This window comes from Chelmon rostratus, chromosome 12, assembly GCF_017976325.1.
Source record: "Chelmon rostratus isolate fCheRos1 chromosome 12, fCheRos1.pri, whole genome shotgun sequence".
In the NCBI taxonomy this organism is placed as follows: domain Eukaryota; kingdom Metazoa; phylum Chordata; class Actinopteri; order Chaetodontiformes; family Chaetodontidae; genus Chelmon; species Chelmon rostratus.
Window position 1 is genome coordinate 3,457,328 of NC_055669.1, and position 26,587 is coordinate 3,483,914.

The 26,587-nt window shown below is 39.9% G+C and overlaps 1 protein-coding gene across 1 annotated transcript in view; it reads left to right on the top strand.

The window, feature by feature from the left end:
* tox (thymocyte selection-associated high mobility group box) overlaps nt 1-26,587 on the top strand; it is a 46,524-nt gene that overhangs the window by 6,974 nt on the left and 12,963 nt on the right. Inside the window, exons 2-4 of the mRNA XM_041949616.1 lie at nt 10,796-10,861; nt 16,965-17,075; nt 22,050-22,334. Coding sequence (XP_041805550.1) covers nt 10,796-10,861; nt 16,965-17,075; nt 22,050-22,334 — 462 coding nt within the window. The remainder of the gene's footprint in view (nt 1-10,795; nt 10,862-16,964; nt 17,076-22,049; nt 22,335-26,587) is intronic.

Sequence of the window (26,587 nt, forward strand, 5' to 3'; positions counted from 1 at the left end):
AGGCTCGTCATGTATCCGCATGAACACAATCAGCTTGACTGCTATAATGATACATCAGCAGCATTTTGGTAATTCAGTCACAGCTATTTAAAAAGATTTACCGTGCGTCCACAGCTATCCTATCCTTTGGCCCTTTCCCAGAGTTTCGTTTTCTGTATCACACTCCCATTGTCCCCGCCTACAGTTTTTTCTAACCAGCCAAAGTGTCGGCATCTCATCTAATTATCTATCAGAACACAACCAGTCAATCTGTCCGTCCGTCTGTCCATGCTGGCTGTCACTGCTGCTACTGAACACCTTGCCAACACCGCCCCCCACCCCACCCCACCAAACCCCCCCCCCCCCCCCCCTTAAGCTTGCTGATGATTGGGCGACTTTCAGCACTGTTGCTTGTGTGTTGGTGTATGTGAAAGCGTTTCAGTTGGTTGAATCACGGGGACGGAGCGATGAGGGACTCCTGGTTGGTGGAGGGATGCCAAGTGGAACAGATGGGCGGAGATAGAGCGATGCCAGAAGAGACTAATTATCAGGATTTCGTTTCCAAAACAAACATATTGCAATCAAATCACATACTGCAATCATTGCTGCATTGTTCTCTGTGTGTGTGTACTGTATTAGTGACAATGAGTTGGATCAATTAAGTTGTGGTGGAAGAGATTGGATCAGTTCCTGAGTTGCCGCCGTCCATTTTTCTTTAGCGCTCAGCTTTTGTTCACGATCATACAACGATAGCTGGGATGGTGTACTGCTAATTACCGTGGGTAGATTAAAATAAATAAGTCAAATTTGAAATGTGTAAACTCGTGTCTGTTTTGACCCTGTTTCCTTGTTCATAAACTTATCTTGACTACAAAGTCCTGCTCATCTGTGATTTATCTGCTACTTCTGTTCAGTGCACGTAGTGGGAGATGCCAGATTTGGATTTTAACCAGTCGTACTAAGAAAGACGTTTGGCCTCATGCAAGAACATTTTGGTATTCTTGTCAAACATCTTGTCTCAACATCTTACACGGTTTGTTCATGCAAGTGATTCAAATCAGATTAAACAAACTCTGATCTGCACAAACTTGCTGTAAATTGCTTAACTTGATAAATGCCACCTGTTCGTGAGAAGGTGTGCTTTTCTAATATTTGATCATTAGCATAATCAACGCCCCACAAATTGCTCTGATAATTGCTCTGACTTGTTTCATTCACAAAAATGTTGCTGAAGAGTTCAGAGAGGAAGATGACACTGCAGAGCCTCAGGTAGCGCCGTCAGGATTCAGAAGTGGAAAAGATAACAAGTTTAGCAGTGTCAGTAGATGTAGTGTATTAACGCAGCCGCCTATGACATGTCATCAGGTTAGCACATACTGAGACAGAAACAAAGAGAAAATGTTTTGACAAGAAGGAAGAAACCAAAAAAACACCCAAACCACCTCATCCTGCGATTGGCCAGCTGTGTGGAGGGATAAAGTAAGCAGGGTTTGAACTCCTCGCTCTCACTCTCTTTTCTTTTAGTCCGTTCAACTATTTCTGTCACTTTTCATGTGAACAACCAAGAGCAGCACTATAAATGTCTTCCAGGAGAGACTGGCTGAAAGACCCCCTCTCTGTGACAGCCAGATTGATACTCTGCCTGTTCAGAACGACCGTAAAGACTTTTGACGAGGTTGGAAAACACACTGTGTGAACTAGGTCTTTTCTAGCATCACCCAGCCCGTAGCTGGGAGGCAGTCAGGGGATGAGATTTTACAGTGTCAGCTGTTCTAATGGAGGACGGTCGTGAACAGAGCCCTGCATAAAGACTCAGTGGCAGGTGTTGGTGTGAGAGAGTTTTAACCGTGTATGAAGTTAAACTAGTGTTTTCTGTGGAGGAAGGCAGACTGTGTTTTCATGACTTGCATGACGGGAATTTTGTTCATGCCCAAGAAAAAACTGGCAAGTAAAGTTCTCTTAAATCACTCGTACATGCCATGTAAATCTGTTTGTGCGAGTTCAATCCAGTCACTGAGGTATGTTGTCACAGCAGTGAGTAAGTTTAGTAAGTTTTTTTATTCAGTTAGGCTATGGACCAAAGCTATAGCTCTCAACTTTGCCAATATGTGGCTGAAGCTTCAGTTCTCTGAGCCACCATTGGCACTTTATTTGACTTAGGTAGCTGTTGAATAAGAATGCATGTTAAAATTGTCACAGAAATTCTCGGTTTTTAGTATCAAAGATGTAGGACTGTACCAAATAGTTGGGAAAAGCCTTGAAGCTTCATTCATAATGTTGATAGTTTGAAATCAATGTTTTTTTTCATGTCTATTCATTCTGTTTAAACCTGCTGTTTCTGCACAGTTGCAGATACAGGTTCCATTAATATTATTAGTATTATACTATTTTTATAATAAGATACCTCTGGTAATTAACCTTTCTAAAAACAAATAAAAATCAAAGGTTGGCAGTAAAGTTGACTGAAAGAATACTACACGCTGCATTCTCCTCTGGTACAGCAGGTGGCACAGTGCCAAAACAGCTCAAAGTGTCTCATCAAATGGGAGAAGGTCTACTCGTTCTTAATGAAGCGTAAATTCATGCTTTTGGAAAATATGTCACACAGTTTTTAGTGGTTCACACGGAGAGGAAAGTGACAAATCTGAGTCACGGAAACATACTCGACCACTTTATACTATCTCTCCCATCCGTTTTCATAATCACCCTCTCCTACCAAATGTCTAAAAATCTGAATCTTTTACATGTGGACAGGTTGACACACACAAAATTACACTTGAACAGCTGTTCAAGAAATGTAGAATTTCCCTCCTCGCACATGTAGGAGATCCACAGTGATAACCCTACGAAGACACGATCTAGACTTAACAGTCATGATACAGTTTATCCAATAAAACTTGGTTTATACTGCTGTCGTGGAGACGGAGATAAGACAGATAAACAATAGCTGAGCTGAACCACTCCAGCTGTGTGAATGTCCTTCTCTCTCTCTCTGCCTCTCTCAAACACACACACACAAACACAAAGTCATTAGTCCTCTCTCTCCCTCCATCTGTCTCTCACTGTACAGACTTGTGAGTTGATTTATGTCCCCTAATTCACGTTAGAGTCAACCGAAATCCACTCAGTCCAGTTGAGCCACATAGTTTCACACGCCACCCAAACCCTTGAGTCTCCGGCGGTTTCCCTGTGTCTTTTTGACACATTCACACAAAGATACCCTCACAACCTGAGGAGACGACACTGGCTTTATTTGAAGAGGAAGTCCAGCCCAACACTGCAAACATTTTGCCTGCATGGTCATTGAGCACATTCGTTGTTGTTACAGGACATTTATTCATTTAACTACCCAACCAACATCTGGAAGTATGTCGGTTGGGTAAATCTCAGTCTTTTTATCCCCCCCACCTCACTCCATATCACTCTCCCTTTATCTCCCCTCTGTAGTGCTCTCCTTATCAACCAAACATTTCATTTCTCCCAACCTCTCCTTCTTTTTCTTCCTCGCTCTGCTCCCTTTTTCCTTAATACACTGTATTTCTCTCTTTTCCTTTGTCCTTGTCTGTCATCCTAATAGTCTCTCTCCCCCTTTCTCCCCCCTTCCTCCGACCCTGACCCACTTAGCTGGCTGCTTGTTATTCAAACCTTTGCTTTACCCACACAAACACACACACACACACACACACACACACACACACACACACACACACACACACACAGGAGCAGCAGAGATGAGAGAGTGAGAGACAGAGGCATGAAGAGGGGAGAGAGAGAGGGTAATTTGGTTTGACTACAAACCTTGCTATCCTCTTTAGTTCTCCTACTGTAAGGTTTGAGATACACACATGCACAAGCCACAGATAATGTTTAAGTGCTTATTTGAGTGGCAGCAAATCTCTGGCTTTCAAATTTCTGTCATTATTATGATTAATCCATTAGTTTGCAATTTCTCCAAGCACGGCGACGTCCTCAGTTTGCTCGTTCGGTCCGACTAACATTCCCAACCTAAAAATATTCAGTTTAGCAGGCGTATGTGACAAAGAAGAAGCTGAAACCACAGGCTGCTTGAAAAATGACGAATAGTGATAATTAATTTCATGTCAATCAACTAATAATTAATCAACTAATTGTTACAGCTGTAATAATTATACCATAAAACATGAATAAAAGAAATCTGTAATTTCTCTGCTTTGGAAATTTTACCAGTTTTAAGTGAAAACAACACCTTTCACAGACTAGAGCATGCATAACAATGGAGGGGTTTTCCTGGCTCAGAATGGGGCAGAGGTGCTACTTCAGCTGTGACCTATTCAACCCTGATTTATTTAGAAAATGGAAAATGAATTTAAACCTCACATATGACAAAGCACTGGCTGTGACTTATCTCTGTGAAGACAGCACTGCTTTTTTGGGTCTCATGGCATTTTAAAAAATAACATCTTTTAACATCTTAAACTACCTCATCTGGTACCTCATCCCGAAGAAGATCACAGGATATGACACATGCATGCATTGCACTAGAGGCCAGTCCATTGCACAAGCAAGAGCTAATGGTGGTTCAGACTGTTTCATGTTCTCCTAGAACAGGCCTCCCATTCCTGACACAGCTATGATTTATGATGGTTTGTGACAGCATGTGTGGGTTATACTGTATGTGGCAGAACGCTGTGGCTTTTTTTTGTTGTGACTGTGTCGATGGTAGCTCTCAATATTTGACAAATTGGATGAAAATAAATCTGTGTTGCCTAACTTTAGTGGGAAATGACATTTAAAAAATACATATAATGCTCCAAACACTTAATTGAACAATTATTTGTGTTTTACTTATTTGCACACTGGTAGTGGCTCCTGGAGTTTGTGACAAAACAACCTTGGTTACTGTTTCCTGTGAACCAGCAGCAACTAACTGCTATTTTTTTTTCATTACTGATAAATCTGGCAGGTTTTTTTTCAATTTGTCTTTTTTATGAAATGTCAGAAAATTATAATTATAATTTCCCACAGCTGAAGAAAGTGATGTATTCACTGGATTACTTGTTTTATTTGAAGAACAGTCCAAAACTTATATCTCCAGTTCACTTTAATTCCTCTTATTTAAGAAGCTGGAACCAGCAAATGTTTGCCAGTTTTGTTTTGAAAGAAGGTCTGAAAAGATTAATCAGTTTTCAAAATAGGTACATATTTAGTTTTCAGTTAATTAACTAATTCTTTCAGCCCTACTGTCAACTATCTTGGTCAGTTTGATGCGTGTTAAAATTCAGCATCCTCTAAAACATCTTCCATGGATCACTGAGTGGAGCACTGAACCATTTGTTACATGGCAAACCAGCCATGACTCACCTAATCACCTGCACACAGAGCAGTGGTGTTTGTCTCAAGTTGAGTCTGTAGCGCAGCACATCAAAACGGATGAACCTACCTAGCGTTGCTGTTGTTCATGAGGAAGCCAGCACAGTTAGAAGATTTCCTTGCCTTCATTTACCTGACAAACTGTGAGTTTTGTTTCTAGTTTGCTTGTTTGCATCACATCTTGAAAAATAACACGAGTCACCTCCAGAGATTGAGTTTTCTTAACAGCTGCCTCTTGACAAAATGTCACTAGTCAGCAGAAAGAAAGACAATGTGAATAAGTGAATCTTGGAGCACAGTTAACCTTCTGTCATCCTTCCAATTTTGGCACAAACTGACCGAACCAAAACACAGTTGTGTGTCTGTGTCCTTAGCGATGCTTTCAACATGACAAACTCTGAACGTTGAAGACAGTTTTGCTTGAAACTGCATAATTTCATTTTAATTTCAACCTATCAGTGTTGAGCAGGCATAAATGCAGCTGAAGTCACTGACCGTCTTAGTGTCCCTCCTTCCACCCATCCACAGTATCCGTCTGTCTGACGTCCTACCCTCCCTCCCTCCCTCCCTCCCAGTACTGATGAAGAGTGTAAAAGGATCCACTCTGCCTCTCACACTGAGCGCCTGCTGAAAAGAAATCATCACTATCTTTCCCTTATGGCTTTTTTTCTCTGTCCCTCTTATCTCCTCTCTTCTCTTCTGATAGTACTTGCTGTAGCTTGAGAGCTGTATTTGTCCTATGAGGAGCCAGAACACATTAGCCACTTAGCTTTCCATCTACATCTTTTCTAGCCTGATTCAGTTTAGGGTGGCGCTTGTCAGTGTATTTGCCCACATGTATCAGCGTCAAAGTAGTTTGCTGTTTGGGTTTGGGGTTTTTGTGATTTACTTTAACTGATACAGGCGACTGTGGCTCAGGAGGTTGAGTGGTCGTCCACTTATCAGATTTACCATACAGACCATGGACTTGATCCATCACCTATAGTCTTTGGACTTCAGCATCGGCCTGAGGGTAGACCATAAACCACAGAGCAGGAGAAGCTGGTTAAGGTTAGGGTGAGGGCATGTGCTCACACTGGCTCTGACGGTTGAATCTATTAGCCAATCACCAAACTGTGTCAAGTATTTATTGTATTATTATTTTCCGCAGTATTCGTTCATCTATGCTGTGTGAAGCGTATGCGTCTGTTTTTCCATCGCTGCATGTATAAAGTACGTTTATGTGTGTGTGTGATTCATGTGGTGTATCAGGTCTTGTCAGAGGTAAATGGAAGAAGCTCATTTGACGCTGAGGTCAGCGTGCCCGCTCTTCTCCTCTCTTCTTCTCATGTCTGAAAAACGGTATTTGCTCCAAGAAAGAAAGAATGAAGATCAGACAGTCAGACACACTCTGCTCTCACCATTCCTGTTTCTCTTATCTGATGTGAAGAACTGTAGCGTGTCAAGCTTTAAAATTAACTGTTTTCTATTCTATATAAGGCACATTGTGTGTGTGTGCGTGTGCGTGTGTGTGTGTGACACAACACTGTTTTGGTTTTCTGTTGACTCTGTAAACCTATACCTCATTTGCATAATACCCAACAGCTGGCAAACGGATAGGGCAGTTACACCTGTCTGTCCACCTGTGCACCTGTGTGTAGGTGTGTGTGTGTGTTTGTACTTGTGTGTTTGAGGCTGTGTGCACATGAGACAGTGCTTTGTTTCTACCCACCTGCTCAAATGTTCTTCTGTGTGTGTGTGTCAGCCAAACCCTGAATACCATGAATTATTTGAATATGATTTATGGAGTCAAATATGTATTTGTTTGTTGTTTTGCTTTCCTGGTATGGGATGTAGGGTTTGGCCAGGTTACTACAGTCATAACATTCAATACCTTTCATTTGACTACAGTGATAACAATAGAATAATTCATTAGTCAATCATTTTGATAATTAGAATTGATAAATATGTATCCAATAAATATACCAAACATTTGCTGGTTACAGCTTTAAAAATGTTTTTATATGTTCAGTATAGTCTTTGTTTATGGAATACTTTTGGTCCTTTGGCACTTGGCAATTTGAAGACATCACTTTGGCCTCTTAAAAGACATAATAGATCACATACCTGACTGATCAATCAAAAAACACAGATTTATCTGTAATGAAAATAACTGTCACTTGATAACGGTAATGATTGATCTTAGAAGTTAAGAGCATTTTTTAGCATTAAGAGTTTCGCTACGAATGCGCTAAAATTTTCACTTAAGGGTGACATTGCTGCTTATTGTCAGCTGTCTGTGGTGCTGAAGATGATGCTGAATACCCTTTAAAGTAGCTTTATGTAACTGACTTGCTATAGATTAAAAATACATACTTCACAAAATGTTGTAAATAAATGTTGGATTGCAACAGCAGTCATTAGTTATTATACAGTCATATATATATTAAATATATATGCAGTATATATAATCATATTTAAGCACTGTGCAATAGGTCACTGTTGCATTTTTTATTATCTTTCATTCATGGGTGCAACTAACATTTATTTTCTAGATTGATTATATTGTTCATTAATCAAAGAATTGTCTGTGTGAAAGAGCCGTGCCAGGCGCTGAGCACCAGCACGACATCATGTCTTTAAATCAGTCATTCGAGTCTACTCAGTAGTGGTTTCAGCATTGCTTGCATCTCCTGGAGAGGAGATGGCTCTTTTAACTGGAGCTGGGTGGTTATAATGAGATCACCTTTGCAGTACAGTATATGCGAGGCAGCAAAGCTAAAAGCACATCTCACATTAGCCTGTGTCAGCATAGCAAAGTTGTCGTTTTAAAAAGAATTGTGCCAAAAAAAAAATGCACAGTCTCCCTTACTTTATGCTTACATAGATATTTTGTTAAAAAGAGATTAAGAAGAGAGAGTAATATGCAAAAACAACATGGTTCTAAGACTTTATGTGTGTGAAAACAAACCTGCAAGAGTTAAAAACAGGTGGACTAAGATTTAATGGCAGGAAAAGTCTGTGATGCATTATTGTCTCAAAGTGGAGGCTTCATTTAGAAAAGAAAAACGATTTAAATATTAAAGGTTGGCTAAAACGTGTCTTCTGACAGTATATAATGTTATATTGTAACAGTGGACACATGTAACCTTTGTTATATCAGAAGGAGTGTACACTGGCTGCTTCTAGTCACTTAAAGTCAATATGTGATAAGGTGATATGAGCAGCTGTCTGCTGGTTACCTGTAAAATGCACAGTGACATTCAAGCCTTTGTTCTTCACTGCTGTCTGTAGTGTGGGACAGATCGAAGCTAATGGAGGAAGGAGGAGACAAAGGACAAGTTAAAAGTCCACACTTCATAGTAATAGGATTCGTTGTGGGCTGTATGACATATGTTTTCACGGTGTACAGTTTGTCCTGTTAGTAAACAAGAAAGCAATAAAATTCCTGTTTTGTATTAACAGGAAATTATCTGACATGTACACTGGCAGATATCAATCAAACTGTGACTTTGGAAAGTTACTTACTTGCACGATAGGCCGTCCGTCCGTCTGTATGTCCTTCTCATTCTCCTGAATGTGATATCTCAGGAACGCCTAGAGGAAATTTCTTCAAATCTGGCACAAACGTTGGTGGTCATTGGTCAAAGTTCACGGTCACTGTGACCACACACAACTCATTTTGGCCATAACTCAAGAATTCATACGCTAATTGTAACAAAACTCCACAGAAATGTCTCAGAGGATAAAATGATGAAGTGATGATATTTATATCCAAAAGGTCAAAGGTCAGCTTCACTGTGACATCATAATGTTCTGCAATAACACTTTCCTGCCCATTATTCAACAACATAACTCAGGAGCAGAAGAGGAGACTTTGACCATATTTCACATTTGTGAAAACTGGTGACACGAATCTTTGGCGTCCACTTTGAAACTCAACTCCAACACAAGCTCTTTGGTTGTGCTGATATTGATCTTCAGGTGATTGTCGTTGCTCCATGTGATGAGGCTCTCTATCAGTCCTCTGTGCTCCTCTGGAAAAACAGTCTCTAAGAGAAGACAGCATGTTTCTCACTGGAAATTATTCACTGGAATCATACATGTCAACATAGTGATAACTTCCATTTCACCAAAAAAGACACTTGATACCTTTAATTAATTTCCTTTAAAGACGTTGTGACAGATATTATGAGTCTGGAGAGATATGGATATAAACTGCAACTTGACTGGTTGGTGGAGGCACACAGTTATTGTTAGGATGTAACACTAAGTTAATGTATTTGTATATGGATAGACGGTGTGTTGATCATCTGAGCTATGGGGATTTGTTTGGGCTTGGGCTGGTGGGAGGGGGTGGGTTAAGGGGCTTGTAGAAGGGGTTATATTGTGGAATTGGGACACAGTTTAAGGACGTTGGAGAAAGTGGAGAGATGCAGTGAAGGAGCAAGGAGAAGGGAGGAAGTTTCTGAGGCCCCCTGAAATGTTTTATTTGGTGTTGCTTTCGTAGCAGCACCTCTCTTTGACTCTATTTGAATTGTATTTGTCTGAATGGCTTATATTCTACTGTATCCACTGTATATAGTTCTAATGTACAGACTTCATTTTTGATACTGTGGTGATCTGCTGATTTCAATTAAAAAGTCTTCAGAAGATCTTAAAGTTGATATCCTTAAATCTACTGACACCCAAAAGTGAAAACCATACTGATACTGCATGTGGGATTTATGACAAGTGTGGAGACCCTGTTTGATATTATTTATTTGCTTTAATTTAATTGTCTGTCATCCCACATTGATTAAGTAATACTATGAGGTTCCCTCTAAAAGCTAGAATTTGTTGTGCTGCACAGTATCCTTCAGCAGTGATGTCATTACTTTATGTGGGTGGAGTCATTTGTTAATTGCACATGGCCCCCTAACAATACTTGCCCACCTGTATGTGTGACGGGTTTCAGAGGAAATTGCAACACAGCAGTAGCTGACAGCAGTCTATAAAACCTGTAAATCTTAAATCATTTTGCATCCAGATAGTTTCAATAAAATAACCCCATCTCAGCCTCCATGTCATAGACATGGACGACAATTTAAGCCTAAGACTGTTAACAAAAATGATAATGATAAACTTAATTTGAATCGCTCCTTTCATGCAAGAAAGGCAGCTCACAGTGTTTCACAACAAAGAAATTACATGCAACAAGTGCCTGTCATAAAAAAAGGATATAAAATGAACATCAGAACACTTGAACGCTGTTTGTTACTGGAAAACAGGGCCCAGACCTTCACCAGTCCTCACTCAGGCCACTAGCAGGATTTTCAGTGTCTGAAGGAGATGGCATACAGAGAGTGGACTGATCGCTGATACTGGCTGCCAGCCAGTAATCTGTTACCTCCATCTCCACTCTTTGTCTCCTTGCTGGCTGTTCTCTGTTTGCTGTGTTTCATTATAGTTTGTTGACATTGTTGCTCTTGCTTTTTGTTCTCTCCAGCTGGACAGGGACACCATGTTCCTGGGTACACCAGACGCAGGCCTTGACTTTGCCTCAACCAATCAGGTTAGTGTTACCGTGTGTGTGTGTGTGTGTGTGTGTGTTTGTGTGTGAGACAGAGACAGAGAGAGAGAGAGAGAGAGAGAGAGAGTGAGTTAATGCCCTATGAAGTTGTTTCTCTGACATTTATTAGTTTCTAATAGCATTGAGCTATTTTCGAAATTGAAAGATTTACTTAAGTGTTGTAACATCTCCAACCTAAACAAATAAACAACATAAACAAATGTTACACCCTGCAGAAGGGAGGGACATTAGTCTATCTCTGATCTCGCCACTACGCAGTCACATGGTCCATGTAGCTCTCAACAGTTCCAGATGAATCCGTCCTGTAAATCTGTTGGTTTAGACAGCAGCGGCGATGAGATGTGCAGTCAATATTGACGCATAATGTGCAGTGATTACTGCATGTCATTGACTACACTTACAATATAGCATTTTTCTGGGGAGAGGTGGAGGGTCATTATTGATCTGTTGTTCTGTGTTTGATTTTTGAGGCAAAGGGGACCACACCCACAACATAGAATACATTTACCACAGTGGTGAAAAGCACTAAAAATATAATTACATCACATCCCAGTGTTAAGACATTCACCTAAACAACAAGTAAACATCAATGGATGCCAGCAACTGCTCAGTCTAAGCCCAGAGAGAAGGTCAATAGAACAAATTAAATAAGGCACCAACTGCATTCAACAAAACATCATATTATGTAACAGGTTCATATATCATATATTACATGATATATACATTGTGGACATAAGCTGTGTTCCTCACCAGCAATCAGGGGCTGAGCAGCGATGGTGGTAATGCATTACAAAGTAATACTTTACAGTAATATATTACTTCCTCCTTGTAATGAAGTAATGTATTGCATTACTAACTAAATTCATGCAATATTATAACCATTAAATTAAGACTATTGTTTAGCATTCTCAACAATGTCAACCCTTTAATAATATCCAGGGGACACTTTAAACATTCAGCGTGTCCCCTAAGCAACAGTGGTTATGTGCCTCTTTCAGAGAAAGTTGAAAGTAGAGTCGTTGTGTTCAGCAGCTTATATCCATCACTGTATTCTTTCTGAAAAAAATGTGACTTCAGTTTCGTGGTCATACAGAAGCAGCTGAAAGAAACAAGAAAGTGTTTTGAGTGCAAGGGAGAGAGAATACAGTTCCACATGCCCTGGTTGTTTTTAGTAACAGGTCTTCTCTCCCCAGAGCCCTTGTCCCTCGAGACACACACACACACACACACACACACACACACACATTGTATGTCACTTGTACACTGTTTGCATGCCAAAATGTGGACGAGAGCTTGTCTGGGTTATTGTTGGTATTTGTTCTCCACTATTAGTAACATATACAATTTTGGCATGTGTCTATGAAGCCTATAAGCATATACACAGTTGCCATTTTATTAGGTACGCCAAGCTAAAACTAATGCAGTCTAATAGTCCTACAATAACTCCTCCCTTCATGAAGGTTGTAAGGTTCAGTTTTTGTTGTTTAGAGGTGTTGATTCAACTCTTCAGTTACACACCTTGTTGCATTTTGTATCCTTTGTAGCTTGCTGGCTTGTGAGGTCATCAAGGTCAGCCTCTCATGGTTTGTCATGTCAGCTCTTCAACAGAAAAATATATCAAGTGATTAGCTATGTTTAGCTGTTATACTTTCTTGTTACTGTATAGATGTAATGTACTGAATTAACTAAGGAACAGCCTTGCTAGATACAAGTGTTGCTGCTTTAACAACAAACCTGAAGATAAAGTTTGTATGCCAACAAATGCCAAAAACTACTGTTAATTTGAGGTACGTTTAGGCCACTGACATCTGGTTATGGTAACTGGTGAGGTGCTGGTCATGCTAGCTAGGTGCACTTACAGTCTAACTTGCAATTACTTATGACAGCCATTAACTAAAGCTGGTTCAATAAAATACCACCATTGACTAGATTCATGAGAATTCATTAATTGCACTTAGTTTTACAAACCAGGATGGATTTGTCTTTGTATAGTAAATGTTACCATTTTTGATTTAATGTGAGTTCTTCTATGAACACAGGTGTATTTCAGAGTTGGCAATCTGAATCATTCTCAAGGGCCCATTTTATATTGTTGGGAGGGCCTGCTCTCTCTATGGGCCCCCCAACCCACCCCATGCCCCCCAGTGCAGCCACACTACCTGCACTGTCTATATTTACGCCCCTGGGCTTTCACAAACTGCTTTCTATCGTGATTACCATAGGCTTTATTATACTTGACATTCAGAAATGCCATTCAAAATCTGAAAGCTCTGATAAGGAGCCCTACCTAAAAACAGTTCTTTAGCTACTCTTTTACCGCAGATTTTTATTGATACTTTAAGATTATCATTCCCCACTGTGTCTTTGAGCTCAGCTTCAGATATTTAACTTTTCACAGTTATTTCCAGTCACATCAACTTTTTCTCCCATCCTGTTCCACAAATCAATGTTACTTTCTGCAATCAACCCGAGGCACATAAAGCATTACAATGATTTTCTTTGTCTAAGCTTTCTCTTTTCTTGTACAGACAGAGAACTACTGCAGTACTGCATAGGATAATTTAGCAGTATGTGTGGATTGCCACAGGAGTTGCTTATCAAATGCAATTCTTGCTGTCAAGGTAGTGCCTTTATTAGGATGTTTGCATGGAATTAGTTTGCTCAAACTATGATTTGATCAGTTCACTGACGGTTCATTACCTTCTAAGCCTTAAAAATGGCAATTACCAAGGATCAAATGATAGTAATTCTAGCCAGTTTTTGTTGATTGACTTGAAATTATAACAGAAATATAGTTTGAATTAGTAAAAATGCTTTGACATTTGATCGCGTTTTGATAAAGGCAAAATATTTTTTTTTTTTTAATTTGATTGTGATTTGATAAACAACACTATGGTTCAGTACTGATTGGTGTTCATTCTTGACCACTTGTTATGCCCTGTGCACACTCTTGGGTGGAGCTATCTCTAAGAAGATAAGTGCAAAGACAGAAATCTGCTGCATTGAAATCAAATGTTGTAAAGGTGTGAATGCATCTGTCTTGTCAAGATGCCCACGTAATCGTTATTCCACCCATAGTGTTAACTACGTCAGTAAGCAGTCTGTGGAAACAACCGCTCACTCTCTGATTTTCTTAATACAGCCGTGGTCTGTCACTTCTGTCCTTGTGATAAAGTTAAAGTTATTCTGAAATGACACTGAAATTAGCCCCATTAAAGAGCCAATGATTGACACAGTGTGTATGTTTAATAGTAAAAGGTCACGCTAGCTGGGCTGGGTTGGTTCTTGTTAAATTAGTTAATTACTGCAATAGTTAGTTAAGGACCGCAGCCAATGATTATTTTCATTATCAATTAATCTTCTGGTTATTTGTCAGGTTAATTGATTAATGTTCTGGTTCATGACAGTTTTTTGGTTGACCCAAAGATATTCAATTCTCTATAATGTAGAAAAACAAACAAAATTCTCACAAGCTGGGACCAAAAAAAGCTTTAAATATTTGTCACTTTTTCGTGAAAATTGATCAGTTTCCCAGAGCTCAACATGACCTCAGCTTTTTTCCCCAACCAATAGTCAAAAAACCCACAAAACCCCCCGATGCTGGATTCACAGTGATAGAGAGAAAAGCTGATTCTCACATTCGACAGGATGGACCCAGCAAACGTTTAGTATTTTTATTCGATAAATGACTGAAGCAGTGAAGCACTAGGAGTTGTTGTGATATATGTGAGATTACACCAGCTTTTATCAAATTATTCATGTGTTTATCAGAATGAGTTTTCAGTTCAGATACTTTACATTTTCACCACATCAACCACTTATGTCATTCATTTTTGGGAATTCTCCCCATTATGTGTGTATGAGTAGTTGAATGTTAGATGATAGATGGATGGGAATCACCACTAGAGAACACTGCATTCATTGCATACCTTAAGGGTTCAGGGGTAGTTGATGGTGTTTGTACAGCTGTCCTGTTATGTCACCTGAGCGCGATGATCAGTGTATTACAGATCAGCTGTTTTTAGATTACAGTATGCAGCAAACACAGTTTTTATGTTGCCGTTGGTGTAACTGCATTCACTATGTGGTCTCCAAAGGCCTAGTGAATCCTCTAGAGAGTAAGATGTGTGTTTGTTCGTACTGGCTTACCTCACTACCAAGCAAAGCCCATATTAATAAGAAACTCAACAAGAGATACATTATTCATAGAGTACACTATAGAGAATATTGTGTGGTATAGGAATGTATGATTTGATGTTTTATTCATAGTGTTGTGCCATACGAAGATGCAGTGCAGTGTGTGGAATAAGAATTTATGTCTTTATTATTGATGACATCGCAAAGTCAGAGGTTGTTGTGATGAATGTGACCAATTTCAGTCCAGTCTGACCCTCGTCGTTGTCATTTTCTGAATTGTTAATGGAGCAGCAGTGCTGTGTGAAAGCTGAAACAGGGAGACAGAAAATGACTACAACACTGCTTTGAAAGGGAGAAAGGCTCAAAGAAAAACTATCAGTACTGCACATGTATGTGTAGATTTGCTGTTTAGAAGCCTGGAAACATGGTTTCACGCATTCAGCCACATCATACAGTATGTAAGATACTGGTCTTTTTTCCTTTAAGGACATCAAATGCTGTCTGTAACACACACTGTTACAAGGTGCTGACAGAAGTGAATAGAAGTGAATCTCCCTGCCCCAATCATTTGCATTTGAGCAAGGCACTGAACTCTGAAACTGCTCCTTAAGGTGTGAAAATGCTTGATTTTATTAATCTCACACTTCATGCGCAGCCACCTTCTATTCTTCCTGTCTATGCTTCTATGTATGTATGGTTTGTCCCTAAGCATGGAACTCCTGAGTGCTTTTGCTCATTGAAAAGTCCAATTAAATTTTATTCTAACAAGGTCGCCCCGCCTGCGAAAATGCAGAAAGAGGAAGGCAGCATTACTCTGTGCAGTTCCACTTTGAATTGAAAGCATTTGCTAACATTTGCTAATTAGCACTAAACACAAAGAAGAGCTGAGGCTGATAGGAAGGTTTGACCTAATGATGATGCTGTGTGAAAAGTTAACAGATTGCCAAAGCAACTACTGTTTATACTGTGGGGAACATGAATATATCTGAAAAATCATTAGGATTTATCCTCTTTATCCTCAAAATTTCTGTCCAAAAGGTAACAAAATCATCACCTCTAAAGCTCACTAATTAGCACGCTACATTTTGTTTCTTTAATCCTAAAACAATAAGTTGAGGTTTAATGGAAATTCACCTGCTGGACTATTTTTGTAAGCAGTGACTTCCTGTGGCCGGCCTCCTGGGGCTGCCTGGACAGAACCTTGTTCCCAGTCTTTATGCTAAGCTAAACTAACCAGCTACTGGCTTCAGGTTCATATTAAATGGACAGATGTGATAGCAGTATTAATCCTTTTTATTTTCTAAAATATTGAACTATTCCTTAGTGTCTGTTTCGTGTCTGTCCAGATTTCTAGAGCTGCTCAGTGGTTGTGGTTTTCCAGACGTGACTGTACAGAAATGAATAAATGTGCAGCGTAGTGGTGCAGAGAAAATGTGGTGGTCACTATACGTCTTTCTACTGAGTCTAACTACCGTGTTTGTGCCAGCGCTGTTATCTCTGTGTGATGCTTTTATGTGTTTGTCTTTCTCCCTTCATTGCAGCGGTGCAGCACTCGATGTAACCTTTTCTTATCAGGGATTAGCTGTGGAGAGAATGAATGAGCAATTTATTTACAGCCTCTATCAATCTATTTTTTGTTCTTTAAATAGCTCTCTGACTCTTTTATTTTTTATTTCTCTCTCTTTCTTTCCATCAACTCAGTTGTGTTGTAGCTGCTAGTCGGTGCTGCAGTAAACGATGTTACCTAACCATAAAGATAAAACATGATTTTGACCTGTGTGTGGGAGACCGAGGCGCTCTCTCTCTCACTCTCTCTCTCTCTCTCTCTCCCCCTCTCTCACTGCCTTTGTCTTTGCTTCTCTTCATGACCTTCTCATTTGACCTCCGACCTTTTCCTGGCCTCCACATTCATTTGAACCTTCGTTTGTCTCTGTGATTCTTCCCACAGTTTCGTGTGCCACAGCCCCCTCACCCTCTCAGCAAGGCGACGCCACCCAACCCGCCCTCACAGCACTGGAGGAGGGACACACACATGGCCGACACACACCGTCTGCCTTGGGTGAATGCACGCACACTTACACACGCAAACACAACATTGCCGTGGCAACGCTCCAGCCTTTCAGACGGTTGTGATGATTTACATTGAAGCTCACACATAAACACAGTCTGACCTTCACCACTTGTCATATAGGGAGGGGAAGAAGCTGTAGCAGCAGTTTGGACCTGCAGATGTAAACAAGCTGATGTGATTTACAGGCAATGAAAGTTAAAAAATGATTGAAAGGCAACTTTGGCACTTGTGTCACCTGCTTGCAATGAGTGTTGCAACTGCAGATTTGTCTGGAACTGTTACCATAGCTGTTAAATATCTGTTGGTGAGTGGTAGCTAACATTTGATGTGCCAATCACAAGCTGAGTATGGTTGCACCGGTGATTGGTTGGTACAGTTTGCTAATCGCCGACAAACGAAAGATCCAGAACGGCTACAAATGGTGCTCGTGTTATTGTGTCCTAGAGAAAAGGAGACACATTCAGTATCTGTGATCTAGGAGCTGATAACAAATTCACCAGTGCATCGTTAATGTGTGAATTCAGCAGCAGCAACACACAACACTCTTTAGTGTTTGGATCAAGTATCTCATGAAAAATAAAGTGTGCCGAGTTTAAAAGGCTACAGCTGCTATTTCAATATGTCAGATACATATTTAATCAACATTATGGTAAATATAAGTACCGGAGACACCCAATATTAGGACTCGGGTTGAGATATGGGTAAAAAAAACTTGTTCTGGATATCCCTTGTGTGATTAGCATGATTAGCTGTCTCTCCCATCCCACAGAGGAAATTTGAATTTGGTAGAACATTTCTCAGATTCTCTAGTTCACACCTTGTCCGCTTTTGAGCGGTAAATGGCGGAGGTCAAAGCCAGGAGTTTTTTTTTTTTGGAGTTTAAATACACAATGAACGGCTGCTTGTCGCACCTCTAGTGTTTGAGTTAGTGTGCGTGACGGCTGTATAATTGGTGAGCGAGTGTGTGAGAGAGTAACAGACCAGTTCTGTGATCATTCCATGGAAAAGGTTTGTAAGCTTTTGCAAAGAGTAATTTCTTATGTGGTTTCGTTCCTGTGCACGAACATTTAACATTAACGTTTTACCTGGTCTGAGCAGTGGAAACATTATTTGACAATAAGAGTTTGCCTCCTTTTCACATGCACAACACACAGAGGCCAAACATGAATTTCTGTACTTCACTAAAGGCTCTCACATTTTATTTAAGGATTGTACATGATTCCCCGTAAACACTCAACAGCATTGCCAAAACAAAGCATTTATCTTTATGCCGCACTGGTGTGTAGATTGATGTGTCCAACACAATTTGGAAACTTCTGACATATCAGTGGATTAAATGCCAACTGTGTGAGTGGATGAAACATGGGGCCAACTAAATGTTTGAAAGGAAGTTCCCAACTCTCACACACAGTCATATACACGTGCACTCATGCACACACTTTTTTACATTATTATGGTGACAAATAAAGAAGAAACTTGAACTGTGAAACTGTGACAACTGTTTTTGTATCTCTCCTGTACTTTTATCCACAAAAACATGTGCTGCCCACTGACAAGCTTTGTCTTTGTCTCTCAGACACACACACACACACTCAGACTTTTTCATTTGATCACAGAGAACAGCAATGAAAACAGAATGTGAGAGATGTCAATCAGGCATTCATCGCACAGTGTACCGTCTGTGTGAGGGTGTGTGTTTATACGTAGCTGTCAAAGGATACTTTTGTAATAATTCATATTTGTCTGTCTCTTAGGCTACTCTGCATTTACAATTAAAAATGTGCTAGAAGAGGGACCGTACTGACAAAGAGAGGGAAGATTTGCATCAGTGGCAACGGCAGCTGCAGTTTTAAGTAGACAGACATTACAACATATACAGTGTGTGTGGAAACTCTGTACTAATGTTCACTAACACAGTATAACAGACATAGATGGAGGAGCACCCAGCATGTCGAGAAGTTGGTCCATATTTCTCAAATTTCCTTGTTATACACCTAACATGAAGTTGCACATTTAGTTGAAAATTATATGAATGTGTCCAGAACATTTGAATATGCCAGATATCCTTTATACAATGTGTATAAATATACCCAGAAAATGTAGTCATTCATCAGATAAGAACAGAAATACATTTAAATTTCAGACAATTCCAATCTAATCTAAGTGTGGGGGGATTAGATACCTTTCCATATCAGTGATCTACCCCTCCTAGAGACAATTAATCAGCATTCTGATGATAGAAACTGATGATGATGGTCACACATTATTCGTGTCCAACAGACGTTTGTGCTTCTTCATATTATATGAAATGGTCATGAACATGGAGTTGTGAAGGACTTAATCCTGACTACATTAGTCTTTCTAGAAGCTCCCAGTGCACAGGGAACAGGCTATTGTACGGACATGAATGGAAAAGCAGGGAGAGAAAGAGAGAGAGAGGAGTAATTTATGCAGAACTTGAGGAACTGATAGAAGGAGTAGAGGAGAGAGGGAGCGAGAGAGGCAGACAGACAACAGACAAGCAGTGTAATTTATGCAGAGCTCTGAGCTCAAACGGGACACAGTGTCTAAGAGTAAGACCATGAAACCGACTGTTGGACTTGTTGGTTTGTCAGGACCTGATAAACACAGTGTAGTAAGTATGGTGTTGGAAACACATTTACATGTCCTACTCTTACTGCTATGAGGAGAAATGGCCAAACACCCGAGGGTTGAGTGTTTGACACTAGCTGACTTGATGGCTCTGGAAAGAAACTGAATGATAGAGGCTTGATTGCGGAACAGGACTGGAGAACTTAGTGACTGAACAAGAATGCTAAGAAACTATTTGCGCCTGACCTTTCATGATATACGACACAGTAATACTGTGATATGCAGTCATATATAAAGTGTCTCTTCAGTGATCAGACAGTAGTTGGAAAACACCATATAAACTTGGGTGTAAATGTTTGGCCATAAATGTTATCTTATACGCAACTGACTGATTTTACAATCTGAATCTGACCAACCCAGTTTGAGCAGCAAGGTGTTTTGACCTGACTTGAATTTTTAGACCCAAACTGAGCCTTTTGAATTTGAACAAGTTGAATCTAGTATTGGGTTCTTGAATTTTCTCTCTGAATTTGTGAACTCTAAACAGAGCCTCATAAATTCAGATTGATAGATCAGTGGCTTTTAAAGTAAAATATTTCAGTGCTATAAACTCGGTGTATGATTTCAGTAGTTAAATTCAGTATTTTATAAGATTCAGACATGTTTGGGATTGATTGGGATTCGGTCATGGCCGAGAAGAGAATCTGTGAGATCTACTACATCAAAAGCATGCTCAGGATGTGGTAGTCTGTGATCTTGTGACCCTGATGATGACAGCTGAAACTCACTATTGTACGTGGAAGCTGTGCAGCACTATAAATAAGTAGTAAAAACATGTTTCTAGAACCAGAAATACTTGGATGAGGAGAACAGTGAAAATGCAGGGTGCATTTCTGAAATTAGAGGCTAAAGATACATGTCCTAATGGGTGTCTGTTGCAGATCCCTTTAACCATGATTATAGTGGAACAACAACAATTTTACATGTCAAAGTCTATTTACTAGTCATGGAGAATACAGAAGGTGGTGTTGAGTGGCATTATGGGAAGGATTCAGAGTTTTTGGAGCTTGCCAGTTAAAGTTTGTCTGCAGCTCTGCAGCATCAATGTTTCTTCTTTTGGATGTGCATGATTAAATGGCTCAACTGTCCCTTATGTGTTATTATTTTAAAGTATCTTGAAATGTGAATTAACCCTGGAAAGGCGAAGAATTGATGTTTGATCATTTCCCATATTCCATGTTGCATATTTCTGTTTTCTGTCTCCAACATTTGATTTTTTAAATGGTGAAACTGTCAGCTCAAATCTAGGTTTACCACAGTGGTTTTTAATTACGTAGCGAGCATATACATCACATAACTCAACCCCCAACTCACTCACCACTCAGCTCACAAGTCTCACAACTCGTAACTCAACGCTGCACTGCGGGTTTGAGACAGAATAGCAAAGAGTGAGAGAGAGATGAGAGAGAAATGGGGGGTGAGATTAGAAGAGCGCGAGAGCAAAAGAGTGGTGGAAGGAGAAGGTTGGTGAGAGATGAAGAGCAAAAGAGCACGAGAGGGAGAGACTGGTGTGGCTAGCCAAGCAGAAAAGGCTGTCAGTCTCTATAAAAGATCTCCTCTGTCAGATTAGTATGAGAGAGCTTCTCCAACACTGCCTCTCTCTCTCTTTTCACCCTTGTGTCTCTCACTCTTCTCTTGCATGATTCTCTCACTCCATTTCCCTCTTCATGTCTCCCTCTCATTTGTCTTTGCTCTCAGAATAATTCATTATCATATATAGAACTGCTACTGCTTTTCCTTTTGTGTGCCAGATCAGCACTGATATATTTTTATCCACAGCAATCCGCCTGTGTGTATTCTCTCAGGCAAAAAGGGGCTTGTACATATAAATTACTGTGTTGTGTTGCTGAATGAGTGAGTATTTGCTCACAAGGCTTTTAGTTCAAGGCTGGGAATATCATCAGTGATAATTAGTCTGTGATGGGAGTTCTGGCTGAGGAAGAATGACTGCATGACACACAGAGCTGTAGTTCAGGCTGGAGTCAGCGTGCGGGGGTAATGGTGACGGGCAGTTTTTCCATCTCTTCCATCTATTATCTCTGACAGTAATGTTTCATGACACTTTGGTCTCTTATAGTCCCCTATGTAATTCTTATTGATTTCCCCAAGTTGTCACCCTGCTGAAGGCAACATTTCCCATCCTCCCATCTTCCCCGAACTTGACTTTGTCCCGTATCAGTGAAGAGTCAGAAATGAAAACAACAATGTAATGAATGAGATTAAAAATACAGTTATGGAATGTGAAAGGTGTGGTTTTACAGGTGTCTTTAATTGTATTTTCTTCAATCTCGTCTCTCTGTCCCTCTTTAGTCATACTCGATGGGTGGTTTGGGCGATGAGGACTTCAACATCCCGCCCATCACTCCCCCCACCCTGCCAGACCACATGCTGCCCCCCCATCTCCCCCACGATTCTCCCTCTGGACCGTACCACCCTCTGGACCCCCCCTCCAGCTCAGCTCCACACCACCCCTACCAGCTGCAGGGCATGGAGCTGCCTGGCATGCCTGGTAGCCAAGATGGAGCTGCTATGTTGAGCCAAGATGGCGGCACATTCAGCCCGAATGGCGGCCCAATGACCAGTACTCTGTCTGTGGTAAGTGGTCATAAATAAATCATACATATTAATGGAAGCGAGGTGGTATGCAGTCAGATTTGAAAGTTGGATTTACTGTATATACATGACATTAGATATCATGACCTTTGGTCTGTTTAAACCAGCACACGAGGCCCTGCACACCCACACACAGAGGCACTCGCTGATTAGACCTTTTTTAGGCTGAAACAAAAGCGATATATAGCAATATAGGATCCCCTACAGACATGTTTAATACTCTGCTTGGAATGATAAGCTGTGTCTGATATGTTTTTTACCCAAAAATTTCAATTTCCTTGTTACATTTTTTAAATAATTAAATAATAATTTATCGAAAAGTCCAGACTCTGTGAATCTATACAAATATACTATATACAAATATAGATATGCAAATATATCTATACCCGATCAGACATAATAAGTGACACACCCACAGTTGACTGACTGTGGGGGGTGTAGGAGTTTTAAAATTGTAGATAGTCAACCTAATCAGATCTACAAAAACTTTATTTTTACTTTAATTCAAATGTTTTTAATTTAAAAAATCCTTAAAAGCACAAAAGTACATTTTTTTTATTCCTTTCGCTCGACTTTGCATGTTTGTCCTTCATTAATTTATTAATCTAATATAATATATGTATGCTGGCTTGTGTCATTCCAAAGGGAGCACATCCTTGGACTCTAGAGATTATCCAGTACCATTTTTCAAGTTTTATCCAGGTGAAACTCCTTCGAAGTCGATTTGTTTGCCACTTTCAACCAGCCGTATTTCCCGTCTTACCCAATGGATATGCAAAGGACAAATGTAATTTTGTGACATGTGCTTGAAGTTACAAAAGTTACGTTCCATTTAGGGATACAAATGGAAATCTGGTAAGTTGCATACAGGTGTATGTGACACTGCTGTGACATAGCAGGGTTTCATTAATGGAGGCATTTCCAATACTGGTGTCGGTATCAGAACAGCCCTGTTGGAAACTTGACAAAGCTTCTCGTTTTCCAGTGTCACCCTATTTCATATATTAACTGGCAGCTGTTCAGTACAATAGCGCTACCATCTGATGTCAAAGATCAGCTCAAGGATGACACTCCAGAGAATCAAAACGTGCATGAAAACCTCTTAAACCAGAGCTGCTACATAATCCACTTCTATTGCGCCGTCGCCCTCTTATAGCTCCAAAGTGCTGCCAGAGGCAGTACGTTTAGCAATATTTGACGATATTCTGTGCACACACATGGCCAGCAGAGAAGTGTGTTATGTTGTTGGTGTGATTTTAGACATTTCTATGAAGGTTTACACATTTTCTTCACTGTAAAACCATCAAAACCGAGATGAATTCAAGCAGACCTGCTGCTTCCCAACATGATGAAATTATACACATTGAACAGTCACCTTGGCCTGTGCTTGATACTCAAAATACATATTTCAGACTTGACTGTCACTCTGTGTCCTGCTCAAAGACACTTTGGCTTTACTTATTGGAAGAAAAAAAAAGTTTTAAGATTTAAACTGACAGTCAGTTGATTTACTATGTTAACTGTATGCTTTCATATTTTATTCAGTTTAACTGAGTGAAATAGGATATCGCCCGGGGCAGTGTTATTTGAATCATGGCAGCTGGTCGATGTGACATTTTCCTCATATTTTAAGTCCTCGTTTCACAGTAAAGTGAAAATCTTGCTTTTAGCTGTGACATTCAGATATGACTGAGTGTGTCATACAGTAAAGAAATGAAAGAATCACCTCAGACTGAGGTGCTTCAACTGTCAGAGAAGCTGAGTATTCAGTGGGTTGACAGACACACTTACTGTATGTGTCAGTCTGTAATAAAGATTTCTCTCATTTTGTTAAGAATGAAACTTCACCTCCCACTCTTGATCTTTCTGTCTTTCTGTCTGCTGTTTCCATCTCCATATTAAATTCACCTGCTGTAATATTAAGTGTCAGTTTGAAACCTCATGATAAGCTGTATAATGTCTATAAAACACCACAACATAGACTGTTTTTAATAACTTGTCAGTAAATTCAGATGTTTTGTCTTTTTGGTTTGACTGAGACTAACTTATCTATTAACGGTGTAACAGTGGAGATGATTATTTTAGTGGCCTGCAGGGTCTTATTTTCCATCTCTGTCTGTCTCTGTATTACCTTTTCTCTCTCGCCTTCTCTCTACCTCGCTTTTATATTCTCATAGTAACATTCATTTACTGCCAGTCCATGAATGATGGTTGCCTGGCAACCATGCCTGGCTCAACCTAATCGGGATGGATGGGGGGCTAGAAAGAGGTGTGTGTGTGTGTGTGTGTGTGTGTTATTCCTCTCGGAGGCAAGGCTACTCAGTTGCAGTTAATATTGAGATTTGACTGCTCTTTTTTTTTTTTTTGGCTGCCATCTCATTGAAGGTGAATGTCAAAAATGATTGGCTCAGAGAACTTCCCTTTGTGATTGTGTTCTTAACTGGTTCAAAGTCATAATCCACAATACATTTAACTGTAGTAAGTGATTGTTAATCTTTAGTCTGTTGTGTAGTCATGTAACACCAACGTGATTCAACCTATAGTCATTTCCCAAGTTTTCTGGTCTAAACATGCCATGTTGGGTGAACTTACCAGCAGCACTTTGCATAAAACAAATGGAAGAAGTGAGTAGTTTGCATGAGCGGTGGAAAAGATGAACAAAGAAAAGCACACCACCCTGTAGGGACAAATAGATGACAGTAGAGTTAGGCAATATAACCATTCGCTGTGAGACTACTATTAGATTTTTTTATTTTATACCAAGTTTACAATCCTTGAATATCTCTTGTTATCAGGCCATTGTTGGCAGTCATGCAAATCAATGAACTGCTCTGTGGGAATATTGGATTTATAGGACTTTTGTGTCAATGTGATGAAGTACCTTGATTTTACAGGTAATGGATTATCCAAAAGCAGGCATTCGCATTTCAGTTATTCAATGAAATTTCCAGACATTGTACTACATGTTGGTATGTATCGATATTCTGACAGAAAATGTAAAGTTTAAAATCAAATACCTGTCAGTATCAGTTACTGTATGTTCTTATGCATTCATGAAATACAAAAAGGGCTGACTGCAAGAACAGATTCAGATTACGCTGCTACACTTTTCATATTGAATTCTCGTCATTAACCACACGTATGTGTAGACGTGAGCGTGCTGTGTAAAGCCAGAGCTTTTTCCCTTCTCATGACATGAGTCAGGTAAAAGCCGCCCTGCTTTCATCGGGGGTTCCCCCTCTGTTATTCTCTTAGACCATCATCAGACATGTTTTCCTGACCCCCCCCCCCCCCAACCATTTTTTTTTCCCCATTTGTAGTTTAGTTCCTAGTTGTATGACCTTGTGACCTCCTGTCAGATGCTGCTAGCGATGCTACCACCTAAACCACCCACAGCTCCTTCCCTTTCTTTAGATATCTTACTCCACATTTTAACTTTGTCTTTTTCTTTGTCTTGTTTTAATTATTCATAGTATCAGTCAATCATCCTGAACCAGGCAGTTTAATCAGATAACACATATGGTCTTAGTAATTGTGTAACATACAATGTAATCATGTGTAAGAATATTCAGTAATAAAATTTAACCTGCAACATTTTCAGACTTAATGTTTTTTAGTGAAAAGGAAAAAAGTTTTGATTTGTTCATTTTAATCCATGTATTTGTTTTGTTGAACAATGTGTCTCCATCAGGTCTTAAAACAATTCATATAGTTGTATATTTTGACTGTTTACTAGTGTGACATTTAATTAAGTCCCAACTCAGCCAATACCAAACCACAGCTATTGTTTTTCAGCGTTTCTAGCAGCACATACGTCAATCTGAAAGCCTCTTCCAGTGTTAGAGAAATGTCACTCTGTGTTCCATCTAAATACCGCAGCAGCATTCAGAGGCTGCTGCCGGGAACCGGGTTCAGGTAATGTGCTCCCGAGAGGGGCACAGCGCACCAGACCACATCCGCTATTATTCAATGCATACTAAGACGAAACTCTAAATACACATCATCAACCCCAGTCCCATCTTCATATTTGTGACGATAGGTGTCAAAGTTCCCATGCTGAGAGTGTTGGCAATGTTAACTTTTGATTTCCTGAGAAATAGACAGAATATCACAGATGACTGACTCACTACGAGACTGCTGAGAGTGCCAGTTCAGACTCAACTACCAAACACAGTGGGCTCTTGAAAACGAAGGACCGTAGAGAAAAGTATGCCTTGAAAAAACATCCTCCCATT